Source organism: Engraulis encrasicolus, chromosome 22 (assembly GCF_034702125.1).
Source record: "Engraulis encrasicolus isolate BLACKSEA-1 chromosome 22, IST_EnEncr_1.0, whole genome shotgun sequence".
Classification (NCBI taxonomy): Eukaryota; Metazoa; Chordata; class Actinopteri; order Clupeiformes; family Engraulidae; genus Engraulis; species Engraulis encrasicolus.
The window spans coordinates 45,690,536-45,714,502 of NC_085878.1; the positions used below are offsets into that span (position 1 = coordinate 45,690,536).

Here is a 23,967-nt window from a genome sequence, read left to right on the forward strand (position 1 = left end):
AAATTTAGAAGTGGGTATACTCCGTATACCCGCGTTCTACGTAGACTACACCACTGCTTATCGGACACAAATAGATCACAACACATTACCATTTGATCATTCAATGTTTTAAACTAGCTCGGTAAGCTAATTTGAGCATTTTACAGAACCAGATAGTCACACGCTAGGCCTATTATCAGACCACTACTGTAGGTGTAGAATGAAATTGCTGCCCCAATTTCTAATAAGACACATGCCATTAAAAACGAGACATTTGGGAGCTTTGAAAGTCTTTGAGTAGCTTACTAAATAGATAAGAATGACACCTAGTCTACCAAGCTAGTGGCTAGCTAACCTGTCGTCAATAACACAGAGCTAGGTATCCAGCCTTGTATTATATGCCTGCACCAAATTCTAATAAGATCCATGTCATTAAAAACGAGACATTTGGGAGCTTTGAAAGTCTTTAAGTCGCTTACTAAATAGATGGGAATGACACCTAGTCTACCGAGCTAGCGGCTAGCCAACCTGTCGTCAATTACACAGAGCTAGGTATCCAGCCGTGTATTAGTTATGGGTATACAGCTAGCTAGCTAACACAGAACATGCCATGTTGACAACAATCATAAATATAACCATTTAACAAGCCCCAAATTGCTCAACATTTCGCTGGTTGATCAAGGAGGGCCATGTGGTTGAAAACGAGGCATTTTTGAACTGTGTAAGTGAAAACATGATTTATTAGGAAACTTGTTTGTGGCTGTGGTGATCACACGCATTCACTGCTACGACGGCTCGAAGTTGCCGCTTCACCTACAAAGGGGCGTGTCGCGTGTACGTTTTGAAAGACAGCTGTGACGTTACACAGAAGTGTGTGGGGATTGGTTGTTCCACCATCCTGTTGCGTGCCGTTGATTGCCAAGGCATTTTGATAGACAACCGTTTATTCCGCCCACACTCTCTCCGAGCTCACCTAGACCCTTGTACAGCTTTTTGCTGTACGGGTCTGGCTCGCTAGGCTAAAAAAGGACAGTATTATTGTGCATCACTAGTATCAATATACAGTATATGAGTGATTCTACGATTCGCCTGCACTTTTTGGCAAAAGCAAAATGTCAATTATCAGTAATTTTTTTTCAACTAAATGACCTAGATGTTTACATAGTGTATATATTTAAGTTTCCAAACAAACAAATTGCCAAGTTTAATATTAAATCATTTGATAAATACTCTAATGAAAGCAAACATTTGCTTGATTATTTTGTCAACAGTGTTATGGACAAATACTATGTCATTTCAAACATATATAAAAATACTACAGAGTTGAAACAACATATGTTTGAAAGTGCTTATCTCCCTTAGCAATAATGTTGTCATGAATCTGTGTAACTGATATAGAAAATGTGATTGTTGAGCTTCATAAGTAGGATTTTATGATTCACTGTGATACAGACTGACACATTTTTCATTATAAAGCCCTATAACGTCTGATTTGAATTTAGTCACCTTCCTTACACAAGACTTCCTTCTCCAGAGATAATCCCTAGTGTCCAGGATTTTTCCAACACATAAGGGATCAATAGCACAAAAACACTTTCAAAACAGTCAACCGTGTTACTCAACTGTGTTACGGTCAACAGTGCACTTTTTTTAGGAGAAAAAACAGAGCAGACAAAGCCATCTCCCTAGAACACAAATTTTGTGTTTTATTTTGTTTGTTTGTCTGTCAATATGGAGATAAATTGGCAAAAACATACTCCTCCTCAACTGTCATAGCTAATTGTAACACCATTGACGGTAACACGGCTTGACATTTCAGTCATTTTTATGGTGTTGTGCTAACTGAGGACCTCAGAAGTTCCACCACAACACCTTAATCAATTCATGTATTTGTATGCTTTATATGTTTTTCTACATGTGATTTATAATTCAGATTCTTATGAATATGTTGATAACACAGTTGACAGGCAATTTTCCCACTATGAGAACATGAAAAAGAATGGATTAAATTATGGAAGGATGGAGCTCAAAACTTACCAATAAGTCTTTCCATATCCTGCCAAAGAGGTTATGACATCACATGATGTTATGGCCTAAGACCAAACCATTACTGATTTATGGAGGGGGTTTCAGACCGTGACACGGTTAACACAGTTTTCGTGGACACACACAAAATGGCAAATTTCATGTATAATGGAAAGGACAGTGGTCTTTCTGACAGTTTTGTCATATTGTGATGATTACTGTGAATCAACATTTGCAATCGCCTAGGGCAAAACAAATTTCTTTACATGCTAATATGAAGACTGAATCTGACATTTGGAAAACAGGACGGCATGAAAACGCCCAAAACCAGTATTAAATATTCATTCTTGCTGAGGGAAATAATGCCATGTCTACACTTTCTGTACTATATTTAAAGGGGTATGCCACTATTTTGGGGCTTAATACAGTTAAAATCGTTGGCTGGGGTTTATAAAGGTGGTAAATTGTCTTATTTTTCATGTAAGCCGGTGTCTTGCTTTAAGACAAGTTAAAAGAGGGAATATGTCGCTAAGCTAGTGAAAGTCAATGTATCCGTGTAGCATGCTACAATGCTACACGGATACATTGACTTTCACTAGCTTAGCGACATATTCCCTCTTTTAACTTGTCTTACAGCAAGACAACGCTTAACATGAAAAATAAGACACTTTACCACCTTTATAAACCCCAGCCAACGATTTTAACTGTATTAAGCCACAAAATAGTGGCATACCCCTTTANTATAAATGTGTCCAAATGTCCAAAACATCATTGGATGCAGTTAGTGGAATTGGCAAATAAAATCCATGGACTTAAAAGCGCCGTCGAATCGTAGAATCACTCATATACTGTACATACACAGTGTGTGGACAGAGGTGAGGGTTACACTTAATGCTTGACTACAGTCATTATCATCATGGGTAAGGTGGCTTTGGATGGGCTGCTAGAATATAAAATGCGTTCAGTCTGTTTGACACGTTATTTCTTTAGCCCTATTCCGACGGGACTAGTTAAGTAATGGGGGGGCCTGGGGTAAAGTAATAATAACCAGGATATTTAGTCCCGTCCGAACGCGCCACCGCGAGTTCGGACGGGACTTCACCGTGAGTTTTACCTGCTGTAAAACGATCCGAAAGAATTGCCATAGGTAATACTAATCCCGTCCGAATGCGACCCTATGTAAAGATGTCTGGTTAAGTGCATGAAACGCACAATATATCCAATCTCTCCGGGCTTGCAGACATTACAGTCTTGCAGCAAACCGTTAGTTTCATTTAAAAGAGTTGTTCCAAGCTGTGTTCGCTGTCAAAATCAGACAGCATGGTCAAACGTACTCTCCAAATGAATTGACACGCATGCAGACGCATTAGAATGGATTTTGTCACTATTTGCAGATGATATTCTCTTATATATTTCAGATCCGGAGCACTCAGTCCCTCATTTGCTAAGTACAATTAATGAATTTGGTAGATATTCAGGATACAAGATTAATCTTAACAAGTCCAATGCAATGTTTCTACACATGACACCAACTGAAAAAATGCTTGCCTCTAGTGGGTTCAACCCCACTCCAAAAGGTTTTAAGTACCTAGGCATATTCATTACCCCAGAATTGGAGAATTTATTTCAAGAAAACTATACTCCCCTTTCTTCCAAGGTCAGATCAGAACTATCAAGGTGGACTTCACTACCATTATCACTCTTAGGAAGAATAAATTTGATTAAAATGAATGTTCTCCCAAGATTTCTTTTTCTTTTTCAGATGCTTCCTTGCTCGCTCCCAGAAGATTTTTTCAAGTTGATCAATAACTCTTTTTCTAGATTTATTTGGAGTAATAAAAAACCTCGAGTTAGTCTCTCTACTCTTATGAAGCCAGAAGCCTTAGGAGGCTTGGGATTACCGAACCTTCAATACTACTTTTGGGCTGCTCAAACAAGGAACCTAGTCTCATGGATAGCAATGAGACAAGAATCGTTGTGGGTGAATATTGAGTCAAAAATAGTCGATACTTAGCTCCCTCATATTCATAAATCATTTTGAAAAAATTAAGAACATAGGCAAGTGTTTTACTGTCGTTAACACTTTACAAACTTGGAAAAAGTGTAGAAAGAAAATGAGAATATCCTTTGGTACCTCCATTCATTCACCTATATTTCTAAATCCAGACCTTAGATCCCAAGCTGCCTTATCTAATACAAGTCAATGGACTAATCTTGGTATAGTACAATTTAAAGATGTGTTAAATATGGATCTCAAGATTAAATCATTCATGGATTTAAAGTTACAGTTTAAGCTCCCAGATAAGCTATTCTTTAAGTACTTACAACTAAGAAGCCTTATTACAACATTTATTAAAGAAAGGCAATTAAGGTTTGAATTAGCAGAAATAGAGGAGTTGCTATTTTCTTCAGAAACTTTAAAAGGGAAAATAAGTATATTTTATAACCTTATGACAAGAGAAGGCCCATCATCATTTGTGGGGTTGAGAAAGATATGGGAGAATGATATAGGGAAAATATTTGATGATAACACATGGTTAAATATTTATGTGTAATGTAATGTGTTATATGTAATAACATTCATTTCCCTTTCACTAGCAATAAAATCAAAGAAGCAAATTTCAAATTTTTCTACAAAACCTATTTAACCCCTTCAAAAATGCACAAAATATCAAAAGATATCACAGCTGTGTGTCAAAGATGTAATAAGGCCGAAGGGACGTTCATACACATGTTTTGGGATTGTAGCCTGTTAAAAAACTTTTGGGGCTCAATACATTCATTTATTGAAGTAGTCTTGGGTAGACAGTTCGAACCTACCAGGAGTCTATATCTACTTAACGATACAAAGGCCTTAGTCCTAGATCAGTCAAAAAGAAGAATATTCATTTTGATTACTTATTTTGCAAAGAAATGTATACTTTTATTGTGGAAGAATGCATTACCCCCATCTTTCAAGACTTTTGTGGACCAAATATCTTCTTTTTTGCCTTTAGAGAAAATGACATTAGAGAAATATAACAAAGGTTATCTGTTTGATGAGTTCTGGTGCCCTATAATTTCTGGTTTGATAAATATGAGAAGGTAGACTCTAAGCCTTGATATTCCACATTATAAAGAAAAAAAAAAAAAAAATAACAATACTACTACTAATAATGATAAATCTTATGTTGGTTATTAAATATATGCACATTTTGAGATTGAAAGCAATGCCCTCCATACACATTTCTTTTACCTTTTTTTTGTTTTCTTTATAACGTAGCCCTATCTTTTATCTTCTCAATGTGTGTGTGTGTGTGTGTGTGTGTGTGTGTGTGTGTGTGTGTGTGTGTGTGTGTGTGTGTGTGTGCGCCCGCGCCCGTCCGGGTGTGGGTGTGGGTGTGTGTGAGTGTGTGAGTGTGTGCACGCGCACGTCTGTTGTGTATGTGTGTATATATAGACATATGAATGTATTTTCTGTTCTACGTAATCTATTCTTTTATTTTTATTTATTTATTTTTACATTTTTGGTTATAGTATTTCTAATTTATAATTTATTATATATATTGGATCATCCCTGGGTGTGTGTGTGGGGGGGTGGGGGGTGGGGGACATGGGGGGACATGGGGAAATAATCAAAAAGGACTTGTAAAGTATATAAAAGACAAAGAAAATGTATTTGCATTGAACGTCCTTTGAAATAAAAAGATTTAGCAAAAAGAATGGATTTTGATGGGTTAGTAAACCAACAGGCAATTCAATAGAATTGTTCCTGTTCCACAGGACCAAATGCCTCCATGGAAGCCCAATAATGTGCTCAAAAATCAATAATATATTATATACAGAGTTGGCACGCGCACGACTACAAGTGCAGTCACAGGTGCATGATGAGAACCCCTCCTACTTTCTGTTCGTTTACTGAGATATTTCAATCCAGTCCGAATCGGCCATTTCTATTACCGACGTAACTTTCCCCCATGTCCATACATAAAACTAGTCCCGTCGGAATAGGGCTTTAGTCTCTCACCCAAAATTAGATTTTGTTTTGTGTGAAGACAGGTGCTTGAGTCTAAAAAATAAGAACTAATGATAAGATTAATTTACTTCACAATGGGTGCCTTTGAAGCAACCCATTGAAGGTCTTTCATTAAGTCAAGTCAAGTCAAGTGAACTTCATTGTCAAAATCTATATAACAGGGTTAGCACAGAAGTTTGAAATTGTGTTTGACCTGTCTCCAATGTGCAGTTTAAACACTATATAGACACGTACAACACACACACACACACACACACACACACACACACACACACACACACACACACACACACACACACACACACACACACACACACACATACAGTTGTTCTCGATTGCTTACACACAATTTTCGGAATCAGGTCTCGAATTCTCAAAACTCTACACACAAATCCCCAAAACTCACACACAACGGGCAAAATTCCTTAATACACCTGGAAAATGCACGTCTTGTCTCAAAACAATGTACTCTGTTCTCAAATGACACACACAAGCAGTCATTTTAATCCACACTAATATGAGCCATTGAACACTAATGGTCATATGGTAAAACACTATACTCAGCTTGACACACAGTAGAAACTTATTTTGTTCAGTGTTCCACTTACTGAAGAGGGTATCTTTCTGTTGTAAAACACTGAAATATTGTTTTCAGATTCAGAGTACACAGATGGGTGGCTAAAAATATATTTGACATATTTTTCTGACATCGGAAAAAATGCACTCATTTTCTGTAAAATATTGGGTAACCACATGAAAGTGATCTCTTGTATTACATAGTTTGGGGATCAAAAACTAAACAAATGTGTGTTCTCACTGCATCCCACTCATGTTGTCATGAGCATCACATGCAATGTGTTTCCTTATGGGGGATGATTTCAGATTGTAAACAGATATGAAGAGAGTTTGCCCATGTGATGAGGAAGTGAACATAGTATGGCAGTTGATTTTAGTATTTTGAATGACATTGTGTTCCATGCGACAACCAGGAATTTTCTTCATGAAAATTGTGTCTAATCCAGAGAATTGGGCGTAGTGTTTTGAAAAGAGTATGTTTTAAAAGGGTGCAGCGCCCACCAGGAAATGCCCGCTATGCCAGATGGCCAGTCCAGCCCTGAATGTCTGATGTCTTGTGGAAAGATTCAGTTACTCCGTCTGCTTGTGCGACACTGCATGTTGCGGTAGGGCTTCCCTGATGGTAGAAAGGAGAACAGTCTGTGTGCTGGATGAGTTGTTTCTGATGATGTTCATTGCCCTCTTTGAACAGTGTGAAGTGTACAGCTCCTGAATGGCTGGTAGGGGTGCTCTGATGATCTTTTCTACCGCCCTCACCACCCTCTGTAGTGCCTTCTTGTCTGCAGCTAGACAGCTGCCATACCAGACAGACAGGCTGTTGGTTAGGATTCTCTCAATGGCATCCCTGTAGAAGGTGTATAAGCATTAAATGTTGCTTACGGAGTGGGTTGTGTGGGGGACTTCCTAGTACTGAAGAGTTTTAGCATTCGCCGAAGAATACATTCAAGACTTTTTCAAGGCCTGTTAGTGTGCAGGATATATTGAAATTGGTCAGATGTATTTTAAAATGTTTAGGACCAAAGCATATTTTTTGAAATTTGACAAAATTAAGGACTTTTCTGAAACTGAATTTAGCCTATTTTCTTTTTCATACCATTAATGCTTTTTTCTTTCTCCTACCATATGTCTGTTTTATCACAGGAGACTCTGGTGATGCCTGGAACAACCCCCCCATCGCAGCGTCGACCTACTGTAAGAAACCCTTTGGCATAAATATTTCATTTTTGTTGCGTTTTTAGTATATGGGTCAGTGATGTTTCAGCAGTAGCACACTTCAGTGCGACTCAACGACTGCCAGTGCCACTATCTTATGGATTCTGTTTGTTTGTTTTTAGTGGACTATCAAAGAAGCATATTCATTGCAGCATTTCAACCACTAATTACTAATGAATTTATGGGCATTAGATGCCGCTGAGCCACCTGACGTCTGAGCCCAAAAAAAGCCATCTTTGACCCATATACACAATTTTCCTGCTCTTTATAGCCATGTAATTGTACATCATTATTAATTTCCTGATATTCATATTGGTCAGTCCCGAGCCGTTTCTTTCTAGTAATATAAGAAATTGGGACTGCTGTGCATCACGCCTGTAATCTGTTATGAAACAAGACAGAAAACTTCAAAAACATAACGTCTGCTTTCAACGTCTGCTGCACTGCCAATGACCCTATAGATGCAACTTCTATCTCAAATAGATTGAATGGAAGATGTCATATGAAAAAAGCCCATTGGTTTAACCATTTGGGTTTTTTTTTGCTCACAGGCACCCCCCTCAATCAGCATTGAGCCTCCCCCTTCCGATCCATGGGCAAACAGCCCACCGGTAAGTTAATGCGTTGTCATCCACACTCACAACAGTCCAGACCTGTCCATTACATTACATTACATTACACTTAGCTGGCGCTTTTACCCAAAGCGACTTACAGATATTACAGGGTTTTGATTGCAGTCTCGGGAGAACTTTGGGGTTAGGTGCCTTGCTCCAGGGCACATCAGCCAAGGAAGGAGGAAGTGATTGGTAAGGGTGAGAGTTGAACCTGCAACCCTGCGATCTACTGTCTAGCTCCCTAACCATTAGATCATGGCTGCCCCAAGAAATGGTTGTCCAGATACTCATTTTTTTGCACTATTGCACTCCATTATCATTTCGCACAGGGGTGGGGAACCTGAATCTCGAGGGCTGTTTACGTCCGTTCATAGTACGGCCCTTGGAGGACTTCAAAAGCTCTTGGAGGAATTTGAAGTGGACCCTCGAATGAAAAAGGTTCTCCACCCCTGGTTTAACACAAAGTACAGGGGGCATTTTTGGTTGCAATGAGTCACAGTGTTAGACTGGGAATTGCAGTACTGTCTTCCGCGCTGTATTCGGCCTTCTTGACATCTTACTTGTGATTTAGGCTGGTTATTGTCAGTCTACAGAATCAGACATCATGAATACTTTTTGTTTCAGTGGGCGAACAAAAATGTGATAATCACGTACATGAAACCCGAGATAAACATGAAACAGATAAAAACAATCTTTCATATGTGTCATTTTCACTAATACTGTTTTGTGTTTTCAGCCTTTCCACTCTAGTCGATCTCCTTCATATAATCCAGTGCCCCAGGTATGTACCCAGTCTCATGCCACATTTCTTTCTCTCTCAGTTACCTAACTGTATTGGGCTGAACAGTATCTTCACTATTGTTTTCAGTTAATTACACCCTATTTCTGTATACTTGCTGCATGGCGTGGACTGTACTGCCCTACAATTTCAGAACGCAGTATAATTCAAAATGGCAAACTGAGAAAAAAGGCTTTAAAGTTTCCTTTCTGTCCACGCGACTGTGTTGGAGGTAAAGTGGTGATGACACTTCCATATAATACTGTATATGGTGTAAATGTATGCACCCAAGAAAAAAGCAAAAAAACAACAACATTGTCATTACTTTTTAGCTGAAAAATCATTATACTGTGTTCTGTTGTGGTATTACTGTCTACACCAAAACCACGGTGTCAATGGAGAAGTGCAGTATAATTCGCATTATACTGCGTTCTTGGCTAGTACGACGTAACCTCCTAAAACCAAAAAGCGCAGTATAATCAGTTTTTTGCGTTTTTTTCCAAAACGGGAAAGTTGGGCCAAAAAATTTTAACACAAGAAAAAGAAGGTATTTTAAAGCCAATTTCCGGTCTAAACCCATTTTCGACCATTTAAAGATACTGCGTTCTGATATTGTAGGGCAGTGTACACATACGTACATGTTGGATAATTCAAATTTCGTTTTGCTTAATTCAAACTTTGTAAAAGTCCAGTTTATTGTGTGTGTGTATGGCACAACACTGTTTTCTCCAAATAAAAGGTATAAGTGACTACATATGCAGTAAAATGCAGTTTAAAAGTACATCTATGTTGTTATCCATATTGTTGTAAGATCTACTCGCAGTATTTTAGGCAGTTTGAACAATCCTCTTGTTGCCCCTAGCGTTTCAGACTAAATAACAACGCCTAAAATCCCATTGCAGTTCATAAATTAGAACTACCTGCGAAGAGCTATCTGCATCGATCTGTCACAAATGCCCTTATAACTAATAAAATACAACTAAATACAACTGCATTTTGAAACTGCTGTATCTTTTCATAAGTGGGTGTGTGCTTTTATTTTTAGTCGCCAGTTTCTGATGCTGCTCCCAGCTCATATCAGCCCCCTGCTCCCTACGTTCCATATCAGGTACAGTACAGACACCCTCTATACTGTGCAGCTCACTCATGTCATGCATTTATTTTCACATGCAAATTCAATTTTGACACAAGTATGGGTGTTTACACTAAAACAAACATTTGTTCCTCAAATTATGTTTTTTTGTATGTGCAATGAATTTCACATGATTTAATTCATGGGTGGAGAACTGATGGCCCGAGGGCCGTTTGCTGCCCCTGAAGCCGGCTCCTCCGGCCCACTATTAGGCTTTCATTGGATTTTAATGTTTTGCAGTTTCACATAAATTATGACATTTTTGTAAAGCAATCATAGAAATTTACTTCGCAATACAACAGTTATGTTTTCAGGGTACACAGTGAAGGAGGGGTCTGTGGTAAATGTGGTCGCCTTCAATATAGACTAAGGTACAGGGGAAGTCCTGGTTTGTGTTCATAGTACGGCCCTTGGAAGGCTTTATTAAATTTGAAGTGGCCCGTCGAATGAAAACAGTTATGCACCCCTGATTGAATGAATTTGCTCCCTTTAAAAACAAAAAAAATCTCACGAATACATGCTTGTGTGTTTTATTATTCTTTTTTTCATTTTTTTTTATTCGTATGTTTATGTTCCTGACCCTGTCTCCAGCCCACTGCTTTACTTCCTATGTTTACTGTAGTGCTGGGCGATATGGAAAAAGTCTTATATCATTACATTACATTACATTACAGTTAGCAGACACCTTTGCTTTCACCAAAGCGACTTACAAGGAGAAAGTATAAGCAAGAACAGGGTAAGGGTTGCAACACTGACAGCATTGTCCAACACAAGTAAAGACGAAGATGTAGCAGAGAATAAGATGCATTCAAAAGTGGCAAGTAAACAAAGACATAAAGGCGCAGTGTGCAGTTGCAACACTGATATCATTGTTCAACACATGGTAAACGATGCAGCAAAAATAACGAGATTGCATTCACGATATGGATTATTGGTAACACTTTATTTTAGGGACACATCTATTAGCACTAATACATAAAATATTAATGCATGTGTAAGTAACTTGTAAGGCATGTACTAAGCAAAATAAGACAGTTGTTAAGCATGTATTCACAAATGTCTTGTTCATGCACAATAAGGGATTTATTACCAATATAACCTTAGTAAGGACCTAGTAGACCTAGATTTCTATTTATGTGTAAGCAGTAAGGGCCAGAATACAATGTGTATAAGCTCCTGGTACACTGTGTGAACAAACCCTGAACAGTGTGAAAACAGATGTGGAATAAGGGTCCCTATTCTAAAGTGATGCATTGCTCAGCCCAGATGGCTTAGGGCCCCCGCACTACCTAGGGCCCCGACTCTACGTCCACCCCCGGGAAGCAAAGTGTAAGAACATTTAAGATTCTACACCAGTCTCAGTAGGTATGAAGTTCTCACTTATTCTACTAATTATGTTAATGAGTAATTGGAAGCATTATATAGCAAGGATTGGACGTAAAGTTATCAATGACGGTGGGTGGTGAGATGTCATTTTTTCATACACCAATTAGTTTTAATTGTAAAAACCCTACAATAAATGCAGAATATAACGATGAGTAATAGTTTGGAAGCGAAACTAAGCTATTCCTTTCTGATAAATAAGTTAATGTTTGAGAAACTTAGCTACAAGAAGTGCAATGCATGATGGGTACGCCCTTAGTCAGAAATGCAATGCATGGCCAATGCAGCAATGATAATATTTCTGTTGTTACGTACATGGCAAATTGTTTGGATAGCAACTAAATTTCACAAGTGAGGGGAGGAGATAAGGACGTAGGCTCAGAGCTGGGTAGGTTGTCTGTTGGCCTACATTGCGTACCCATCATGCACTGCACTTCTTGAAGCTAATGTTCTCAAACATTCACTTAATTATCACATAAGAGTAGTTTAGTTTTGCTTCAAAACTATTATTCTAATGTTCTGCATTTATTTTGGGGTTTTTTTACAATTAAAACTCAGTGGTACATGAAATTTTTTTACATCTCACCAACCCACCGCCATTGACAAGTGTACGTTCAATCCTTGCTATATATAGGCTCTTGTTACCTCCCTCTCATTGATATGAACAAGAGAAAACTAGATGACTCAGCTGGGTAAGTATTAATTATTTGATATACCCTTACACTTTGTAGATCGGGGGGGCTAGGTAGTGCAGGCCTGGGTGGTGTGGGGGCCCTAGGACTTTGGTAGTGTAGAGGCCCTGAGCCATCTGGGCTGACCAATGCATCACTTTAGAATAGGGACCCTTATTCTGCATCTGTTTTCACACTGTTCAGGGTTTGTTCACACAGTGTGTCGGGAGCTTATACACATTGTATTCTGCCACTTACTACTTACTAATAAATAGAAATATAGGCTTACTGGTCCTTACTAAGGTTATATTAGTAATAAATCCCTAATTGGGCATGAACAAGACATTTGTGAATACATGCTTAACAACTGTCTTATTTTGCTTAGTACATGCCTTACAAGTTACTTACACAGGCATTAATATTGTATGTATTAGTGCTAATAGATGTGTCCCTAAAATAAAGTGTTACCGGATTATTTTATATACACTCCATCACGATATAGGCCTACTATATTATACAGTGCCCTCCATAATTATTGGCACCCCTGGTTGAGATGTGTTTTTTAGCTTCCAATTATTTTATTTTTTTTCTAAATAATATGGGACCTTAATGGAAAAAAAGAGAAAAATCCAACCTTCAATACAAGTGCATTTATTCAGTGGGGAAAAAATCCCACATAAAGAAATAATTATTTGACATCAAATAATGTGTGTCACAATTATTAGCACCCCTGGTGTTAATATTTTGTACAACCCCCTTTTGCCAACAAAACAGCACCTAATCTTCTCCTATAATGTTTCACAAGATGGGAAAAGACAGAAAGAGGGATCTTCAGCCATTCCTCTTTGCAGAATCTCTCTAAATCATCCAGAGACCTGGGTCCTCTCCTCTGTACTCTCCTCTTCAGCTCACCCCACAGGTTCTCAATGGGGTTGAGGTCAGAGGACTGAGATGGCCATGGGAGGAGCTTGATTTTGTGTCTGGTGAACCATTTCTGTGTAGATTTGGCCATATGTTTAGGGTCATTGTCTTGCTGAAAGACCCAGTGACGACCCAGCTTCAGCTTTCGGGCAAAGGGCAACAGATTTTGATTTAAAATGTCCTGGTATTTCAAAGCATTCATGATGCCATGCACCCTAACAAGGTTCCCAGGGCCTTTGGAAGCGAAACAGCCCCACAGCATCACTGACCCACCCCCATACTTCACAGTGGGTATGAGGTGCTTTTCAGCATGCACATCTTTCGTGGTACGCCAGACCCACTTAGAGTGTTTGTTGCCAAAAAGCTCAATCTTGGTCTCATCTGACCAAAGCACACGGTCCCAGTTGAAGCCCCAATACCGCTTGGTGAACTCCAGACGCTTGCGTTTATGATTGTGAGTGAGGAAAGGTTTTCTCCGTGCATGGTTCCAAACAGCTTGTTGGCGTGTAGACAGCGCCTGATGGTTGATTTGGAGACTTTGTGACCCCAGGATGCTACCATTTGTTGTAATTCTGTAACAGTGAGCTTTGGAGATCTTTTGATTTCTCTTACCATCCTCCTCACTGTGCGTGGTGGCAAAATAAACTTGGGTCCTGGTCCAGGCTTGTTTACCACTGTTCCAGTTGTTTTGAACTTCTTAATTATTCCTCTCACAGTGGATATGGGCAGCTGCAGTTGAGTGGCAATCTTCTTGTAGCCTCTGCCTGACCTGTGAAGGTCGACGCACATCTGCCTCACTTGTATGCTGTGTTCCTTTGTCTTTCCCATGTTTAAGAGTGGATAAGAGAAATGGCCTCGGTGTCACGTCATATTTATACCCCAGGGAAACAGGAAGTGATGAATTACTAATTAAATGTTCCTACATACTCTGGTAAACTTTGTAAACTACTGTAGAAATGACAGAAATGCTTCAATTATATTTATTTCCTGGGAATTGTTAAGGGTGCCAATAATTGTGGAACAGGTGATTTAATGAAAAATAATAATTTTTTAGTCAGGGATTTTTTTATTTTCTTACAATTCATTTGAGTTGAAGGCTACATTTTCCTACAATTTTCAGTGTGACAGTATTCTTCTGCAATAAACACTGAATTTATTTTAAGGCTTTTAACACATCTCAACCAGGGGTGCCAATAATTATGGAGGGCACTGTATAATAGGCTTCAGGTTAGCTGCTCAGTGCCCACCCTACCAGAAGTGTCCAGCATTAACTTAAAGGACAATGTCTTCATTTTATGTAAACTGCAGTATACTACTCTCCCATGGTACTTTCGTTTGATTTGGAGCTCTCCGAGAGAAGGCGCGATATCCACAAAATGTCATATAACAAAAATCGCCAGGGCATTGAGTCCTTTCCTTTAAAAGTAGACAGAAAACTATCTTTGTAAGAGAGTCCATTTATTTAATGGTTCTGATAGCGTCACCCATATAAACAGTATTGTCATTCTGGCTTGTGTTTGTGTTTTCAGCCGACTGACTCTGATGCTCCCAGCACATATGAACCGCCTGCTAGCTCATTTGATGTTCCTCCTCCCTACGTTCCATATCAGGTAAACACATCCTCTCGACTATGCAGTAAATATACGTGATGTGTGTCTTTTCAGAACATCAAAACAACACTGTACTAGAAAGTGTAACAGAAGCACTTCAAGAAATTCACATTGAAATGTACACTTGTTGTTGTTACACTTTGACTTTGTGTAAGCAAATTGAATCAGACACACACCGGAGCATAGTTTTCCGTGGCTTTACTTCATGCTGGTCAACGTAGAAGAGACAACCTTACATCCCTACTACACAGGTCAAGGGGATAAACGTATGGACGTAATGACGTGATCCTCAGTACATGACAGTTGTGGCTGTTTAAAATGTTACGTTCAATAAGCCTCAATGTTCCGGAAGAATCTGTTATTGATAGCGTCCTTCCTATTCCTGCCTTCTCAAAGATTTAATCCCTCCTACACATTCACCTGTCTTTCGCGAAGGGCTCTCAAATTGTCCCACCTCCATTTCACTAGTAGCCTTATTCGATTTGCTGTATCGTCTGCATGCACATGTAAACCGCACTGCATTCTGCATGAAAATGTTGCATTATGGTTAGAAATCTTGTCTGACTTACCAAATTTCAGTAATGTTGCGGTGATGACGAGATATGTCACATGGTGTCAAACTACTACAGGATCCATGTGACTGCAGTCGGACTTTGCAACTCTTGCAGTTGCTTATCCCCGTTGATGCTCGTCTGCATACCACATCCGTGGAGACGCACGCACCCCTGAACTGGTTGGCCAAAAGTTCACTCACGTGTGTGTAGGCGCGTTGTCCCGCGTCCTTAAAAAGTTTGCACTGCTGCACCCCACTTCAGCTCCTCCCCACCTGTTCCCACACACCTCACACATGGTGTGCTAGCAGATCAAACTGGTGCGAGCTCATCATGTCATGCAAATTTGTGGTGGACTTAAAATGCGCTGTGTTTAATACCACCCACGTTGTGACAACAATTTCTCGCTGAAGAAATACTACTGTCAACATTGATCCACGACACAGCAATTGACTTAAGCCGGGCATACACTGTGCTTCATTTTCAGTCGTGGGTATTAAGCTCCTGCTCACACTGCACGAGGAAATTTCGCGATTTAAAAGTTAATATCTCACGACTCACGCCCTCACACCATACGAGCCGACAGTCGGATGCGAGCAGAATGGTCCGACTGTGCGACGCGACACGACACGCGTGTTTCCCGGGGCTGCAGAGGAGGGAACATGCGCACCTGAGAAGATGAGGACGCGCTCAAGCGCGAATCGCACGGCCCTATTAATTTGTGCATGTGTAGTGTCAAATTGTAATTTGTCAAACGTGTAGTGCCATGTACACTACACGATGTGAGACTCACGATTGACCTGCGATTGAGCAAGAAATCGGCCCGACTCCCAAAATGTCATGTGAGTGACAAATCGGGGCAAAATTGGGGCAAAAGTCGCACAGTGTAAGCCCAGCTTAAGGCTAATGTTGCCACTCTACCATCCCTGTACACACAGCGGGTGTGAGCGGATTTCATCCCGCATAATTACTGATTAAAGCATCCTGTGGCCGAGGCCAGCTACCAGCTTTACTATACTACACCAAGCACTAAAGTGGCGATATAGTGAAATGTTAGTGTGTATAAAGGCATGTTATCAAACTCCTCCACTGATGGTATCAAACACCTGGCAGTTAGAAGTTCAAAAGGCAACCTGTGAGTGTCTATGTGAGCACAGTCTGACTATGCTCTTGTCCTCACAGCCCCCAAGTGAACCAGCAGCAGCAGGAGGAGAAGGTGACAGCAGTGTCCCAACTGCCCCAACTGCCCCCTCTCTGGACATTGAGTCCCAGTTCCAGCCGCGTGGCTGGGGAGGAGCCATGGATGATTTCCTGTTCAGCTCGCCGCTCTGTATGGACTCCAACACCCCAGAGGGCGCCACCTATGCCTCAGACAAACTCAACTTCTAGGCACCAATGTTATGCTGCATCAAAGATTTGGGCAAGTGAAAAATGAATGGGTTTCAATGGAGCTGCCTAAAATAACCGAGTCAGCGTGCTGCATTTATGAAGCCAAATCCAAACATTAGCAGAATTCTAACCAGTACAGGTCAAAATCGTCAATGAATCGATTTAGTCGATTAAAACATTAAGTGATTGCAAGTTAATTGCCACCTCAACTGGCAACTGGCTGTAGTGTGTGTGAAGAATGTGGACATTTCAATCACCTTTGTATTAAATAATATGAATAGATTTAATCTGTTTTTTTGGGGAGACGTTGAGATTTGGGGGAAAAAAGACTACTTTTCAATTAATCGTAAGATTGATCGATGAAGTCAATCGACTAACAATTAGTGAATGAATCAATAATTTGCATTCCCTAGTTCAAATCAGATGAGAAATGTGTCTTGGTAAAAACGCACAGTCATGATTTTCTCCTCGACTTCCTCAGTTGGAAATAATACAAAAACCAAAAGTGCAATGTTTAAATCCATAGACTTTTTCCATGATGTAGCCAGTGGGTCGGTTCCAGGACTGCGATGCTGCACCAGTCCAGGCATCTACATCTCCCGTTAGTGACATACAGAGAGGACGGGTGGTGCTGGTTGTTTGTTTGTTTTCTTTCCTCAGGAACTTTTCAGGAAACTGATCTTTGATCTGCATGGGAAACCTTGTGAAACACTGCTCTAGATCAATCACGATCATATACTCAAAGGCATTATCTCACTTGATATGTCCTGCAATGTACTTGGGATGCTTTGTCGTGTTTACACACACACTTAGAGGCATTATCCTACTTATACTGTATGGCTTACTTACACTACCTTTTAAAGGTTTGGGGTCACGGTACTTTTTCCAGTTTTATTCGTTAAAACTTGTTATTTTTTCAAACACATCAGCTGGAAGGTCTGTAGGAGGTGGCTCAGTCACTTATCAGACAATATGGAAAAACTCCCCGCCCACTGACCATTTCAGTGTTTTCTTAAATACACAACGTTTCGGTAACCTGCATTGTGTATTAAAGAAACCAGCAAAATGGCTAGTGTGCGGGAGTTAAAATTTAAATTTAGGGTACAAAAGGCGTCAATAGATGTCATTGGTACAACGTTATCCAGTTTAGATATCGTCAGCATTCCAAACCAAGCCTCTATTCGCTTCTAACTTAGTCGCACGCTTGACAGAAAGAATTATGGTGGGGGAAAGTGTTGTGACCCTTAACTTTTATATGCTTACCTTACCTCTCTACAGTCTCCCTTTCAACTCAGAATCCACAAGTGCCTCAGGAAGCTTGAGCACTCAACCGCAGTTTCCTTCTGAAATATCATCAGGTCTACCTGCTGTCACTTATGAAGGCCCTTCTTTTCCACAAGCCTTAAACGAACAGCCCATCGTACTTCCATATCAAAATGATTTTTCTCTGAATTAAGAAGAGCAGATCAGTATCTCTTTCATCTGCTCCCTGTCAATCAGACGCCTTGTTACTCCTGTTGGCATGTCGCTAGGCTCAGCCTGGCTGCTGGTATTTGTCGAGGCAGAAGTTAAATGTCACCAAACTTTTCTACGTTTCCCCACACACACTTATAGGACCAATTAAAATATGTATTTTAGTTACAGAAAATGAAATGTGGCAATTTACTATGGTATACTAAACTTGATGAAAAGAATGATCGTCACACACTCAGAACTTCATGCAGTTAAATTTAATTTAAGACCAGCGTTTCGGCTTACGCCTTCACCAGAGTCCTCTTACACACAAACAGCACCTCACACGGTGTGCATTTACTAAAAAACGAAGAAAGATTTACTCTGGTATAAAAAAGTCAACAGGAAGAAAACAACAGGAGTGAATGTATGAATGGAAGTATAGTGGACTATTTCTTTAATATTCTTCACTATTCTTTACGGTTGAATTTGCATTACAAAGCCGGTCATGCATGTGTGTATCCACCTTCTTCCTGTCTCCCATGACACTATGCGGGAAAAGGGGTGATAGTTATGTCGGATTATGACTCAAACAAGGACCGTCTTTCACCAGTGTATGATTGTGTAGCTCTAAAGCCCCCTGGTGGAGCTACACACGCACACACGGTCTGGGATTCTGCAGGAATGTTCCGTACGTCTCCAGCCAGAAAATTGATGGAGCATTTATTGCTTCACCATCAATGGCAGCTTGCATTGAGGAGACACAGGAAGGATTATAGACTACACATACTGTATATTGAGTCTTTGGAGATGAACAGGAAAAAGTTTTTGAAGGAATTTGTTGGTGGCGAGGACCGGCAGAATGATTGATAAAGCCATGCATTCTGAAGGCGGAGCCAACGCGTGCTCTCCCAGACCTAGTAGTGGAGCTCATGAAGCTGTACAGAACCACACAGGTCGAGCAAGTGCCAAGGAAGGCCATCATATGACTACTTGAAAAAGGACTGCCGTCAAATACTTATGGATTGGGAGGACAATATACTATGGAATAAATGGCCTCGGATAACATTTGACTCATAAACACAGTTTGGTTGAATTATTTGCCCAGCTACAAAGGGATCAACTTGTTCCCGAATTTGGTAATAACAATAAAGCCAGGACGATTGAATAACTGGTGTTTCACACATTTTTTTATGAAGTTGCTGCTTAGGTAACCCATTTGTTTACATGGGTCTTCAGCTAAACCAAAAATTGTACCCCTTTTCTGATAGCATCGGGATGTTGAATATCAACAACAAGAATAAGGTGGATATGTTGGTGTGTAACTAACCCTGTTTGTGTGTGAAACTAACCCCTTGCATCTGCACTTGTTGTTCTGTATATTTTCTGTGCACTTAATATCTGATAGTGATGTTGGCTATGACTATAATAGCTGGGTCTCTTACCGTCCAAAAAGGGCCTAATCGTTACGCGCTGGATAGAAGCACCAAAATCGGTGTAGACCTTCCTTAGGGTGTTCTCCATCATTTCAGAAGGGGTGCCCCAAATTTCAATGTCATTAAAGTCATTTTTATGGGGTAAATCCAAGATGGCTGCCCAAAACCAGCCAATAGTAGTAAAATGCTGTACTGCCTGGACATAATGGTGTTATGGGCCAATCCACCTATTTGTGTGTGATGTATACAAACTGAACTTTGAAAATATGTGCAAAACGTACCATAAAAACAATGTTATATATGTCTTATTTAGATTCAAAAACAGGAAAATCATAAAAACCATGGTCAGAATTAGATCACTCTACAATTGAGAGCTCATTTCTGGGCATTTAGCTATTGAACCAACATTCATTAAGAGTTTTAAAAATTTGCAGTGGGTCATATCTATAACATCCAAAAAGAAAATTGTGGTTAGAAAATTTAGGGGGGAAGAGATAAACCTTGAACTGGGCCACACATAACTGTCCCAATGTTAGCATGCTAGCATTAGCAGGTTCAGACACTCAGTCTGCTCTTCAGATAAAGATGGCAAACAATAATTTTAATCCCACTTACACATGCGCGCACACACACAAACTACTACTACTTCCTTAGGACCCCCTCAATGATTTAACCCTAGGAGTCCAACTGAAATATATTCATATCAATCAAGTCAATAATACATGTACATATCAAGTGTCAGTGACAGCTGTCAAATGACAAATGTATGCTGATTAATGTTCAGATATGTATATCGCAGTCCTAAGTGTACAATGGAGTGATAAGGGCATTTATGCTTAGGAAATTATGAATAATCAATATGCAAACATACAGTATATTGACAGATACTTTGTTTTAAAAGAGCAAAATGGTAACATGTCTGTTTTTCCATCTACTTTTGGCTTTAATCTAGATGACATGTTGGCTACCTAACCACTTAATTTATTGTTTGCTCGTTATTTTTTATTTGTGGGTGTGGTCCTTTGTTTAAAACATGTCTGCCTGCCTTCCCTCTCTCACATAGGCTACTAAAATAGTCTTTCAAAAACTTAAAACAACAGCATGTGGAAATCCTATTGGCTTTGGAGGGCTAACATCTATAAGACTATACTGTACTCTACTGTATTGCACTGTACTGTACTGTACTGTACTGTACTGTACTGTACTGTACTGTGATATACCATACTGTACTCTACTGCACCGTGCAGTATGCTACTGTACTGTACTGTACTGTACTGTACTGTACTGTACTGTACTGTACTGTACTAGACTGCACCGTACTGTATGCTACTGTACTGTACTTAACTAGACTCCACCGTACTTTATGCTACTGTACTGTACTGTACTTTACTTTACTGTACTGCACCGTACTCTATGCTACTGTACTGTACTGTACTATACTGCACCGTACTGTATGCTACTGTACTGTACTGCACCGTACTGTATGCTACTGTACTGTACTGTACTATGCTCTACTGTACTTTATTATACTGCACCATTCTGTATGCTACTGTACTGTACTGCACTCCACTGCACTGCACTGTACTGTACAGTACAACTATAGAACTGAAACATGTAGAGCGGTGATACTCAAACTGTGGTACGCGTACCACTGGTGGTACTTGAGACATCTCTGGTGGTACTTGGAATACCATTATGAACCTCTCCTGTACTGACTGGCAAAAGTGAATATGGAAGGCCTTTACTGCGATATTCTAATGTTGGTTGTTAAGTTGGTACTCGGAGAGCTCAATATTTTCTCAGGGGGTACTTCACACAAAAGGTTTGGGAACCACTGATGTAGAGCATTCTGAGGACATGTACAATATTATGCAAAACGGTGTAGTGGGAATGAGTTATGTTACTGTTACCACTCAAAATCTTGAAGGTTAAAAAAAGTCTTGTGGCATTTTGTTTGGGGGGGCGTGGTATGATCGACTATTCTTCCGCCCAGACTATTTGTGTGCCTTGCATATCAAGAAAATGAGTCCAGGTAATGATTTACTTTCATAGTATATACCATATGAGAAGTGTTGTTCTATATAGATATTTCTCCTATGGGTAAGGGTGGCAAAAGACCTACAGTACATGTTGTCCATCAGCTGTCAGTTTTGATAGCAGTTTAAGTACTCAATGATTACTGAGCTAACTAATACAACTTTTGACACAAGTACTAGTTGAGGACTTGTCTGCAAATAAACATTTTTTTTTTATCTCTGTCTTCTTACTCAACATACTCTAAGAAATCATTCCCATTTAATTTGAACTGAAGCCATACTGTGGCCTACATGTAGGCCTATATTGAGTAATCTGTAATGCCATTCTAAAGATGACTGAAATGCTCTCACAATATGCACTTGTAAAAATATAGAATTAGGTGATCTTATGGGGTTCTTCGTACATATGGAAAGGTCCTGTCCTTTACCCTCTCTCATACAAATAAAATACGTATATCTGTTATGGAAATTAGAGGATGGAGAACCTGCTACCTAGGGCATCTTGCACTGACACTATCCCATTCAAATGCGAGCATTAGCAGCAGTCTATTCTCACCATAGTTTTAGTGTTGGCAATGCTCATTTTAATTCAGACCAAGAATCTTCTCAAATCGTTCACAATGTTACATGCTGTCAAGCACGTAAGCACAGACTCACCCATACTTTCACACTATGTACATTTTGTAGTTTTATCAATCTGGTCTAGCAGGCTACCCTTGCTTCATCTCTTCTGAGGACTATATTAACATTGTCAGCTAAGTATAATGTCATGTAATAACAATGTAATGCGTTACCAACATGACATATTGTATATGACATGGTAGACATTTTTTTTTCAAGGGGCACCCCTTCTAGGATGTCTTCAAATCAGTCAAGGAACATGTGTACCGAATTATATGCTTCTATCCAGCGCGTAACGATTTCTCGGCTTAGAGCCCCTACTATAAATCATCTGCCGAATGTAGCGCGCGCGCGCGTACGTGTGTGTGTGTGTGTGTGTGTGTGTGTGTGTGTGTGTGTGTGTGTGTGTGTGTGTGTGTGTGTGCGCGCGCGTGTGCGTGTGTGTGTGCGCGTGTGTGTGTGCGTACCTATTTAATAGAGGTGCTTAACCCGTTTCCTTTAATGTGACTGAATCACTTGGATCCCTCAGTGATGGGAAGCTGGCTCACATGAGTCACTTGAATCACTTGATATGCTAATACATATTCCACATATAATATAATATAATATAATATAATATAATATAATATAATATAATATAATATAATACAGCATAATATAATATAACACCAAATGTCATTAGTATTCATTTACATTTTGCAACTTAGCCTAACATGCATGGCCTAATTTGGTGAATGGACTCACTGCAACTTGAAATCACGCTGAATTATCACGAACAATAGTTTTACTGCTGCACATATCCCATGTTTAACTATAAGACAGACTGATCAACAAAACTCCTGCCACTGAGATCACCACAAACTGATGGTGGAAACCCCACGAGACAGTAGTTGGTCGCCATGATGAGCCAGGCAGTGAAAACGATCCGAAATTAGCGGATTCGTGAAGCAAGGCACAAGCCACGGCAGGAATGAGCTAATCTGTAAGGATTTGCGAGTTGCAACTCAACTGATGAACCGAAAGTCATACTGTGATCTGGGCCACACACGTGTCTTGTTGCTAAGTGGCTCTTGCATGTTAAACATGATTCCATGACTCTGTTACTGTTGTCTCAACAACTCGAGCAAGGTGAGTGACAGCAGTGGCTGTGTTTATGCTGTAGGCTAATGATGAGATCGTGGTAAAGTCACATTAGGAATTAACAGAACTAGATAAATCCTACCCTCATCCCGCTACCCAACTGGTCCCAAGCCTGCTATTTAACTCATATCTCTTTGTACTGTATATCACAAGACATATTAATAGCAAGTTAGTCACTTCTGTTTATTTATACCCACCCATGCACTAGTTGCATGTAACTGAATTTCATCTGTCAGTAGGCCTACTGCTTATCCATGCCACTGTATTCATCTGTAATATATTGCACTTCTGCTATTTGCACTTCTTAGATACTAACTGAATTTCATTGCCCTGTATTATACTGACTAATGACAATAAAGTTGAATCTTCTGTAATCTAATGTCTCATTGTGAACGCAATCTCACTTTTTTGTTTCATGCTTTCATT

At 39.7% G+C, this 23,967-nt stretch overlaps 1 protein-coding gene across 1 annotated transcript in view; it reads left to right on the forward strand.

Moving 5' to 3' along the window:
* Window positions 1–19,720, forward strand: part of LOC134438513 (uncharacterized) — a 59,219-nt gene extending 39,499 nt beyond the window's left edge. Inside the window, exons 10-15 of the mRNA XM_063188094.1 lie at window positions 7,736–7,786; window positions 8,359–8,418; window positions 9,158–9,202; window positions 10,245–10,307; window positions 14,836–14,916; window positions 16,650–19,720. Of these exons, the coding sequence (XP_063044164.1) occupies window positions 7,736–7,786; window positions 8,359–8,418; window positions 9,158–9,202; window positions 10,245–10,307; window positions 14,836–14,916; window positions 16,650–16,856 (507 nt within the window). The 3' untranslated portion in view covers window positions 16,857–19,720. The remainder of the gene's footprint in view (window positions 1–7,735; window positions 7,787–8,358; window positions 8,419–9,157; window positions 9,203–10,244; window positions 10,308–14,835; window positions 14,917–16,649) is intronic.
* The last annotated feature ends 4,247 nt before the right edge of the window (window positions 19,721–23,967 follow it).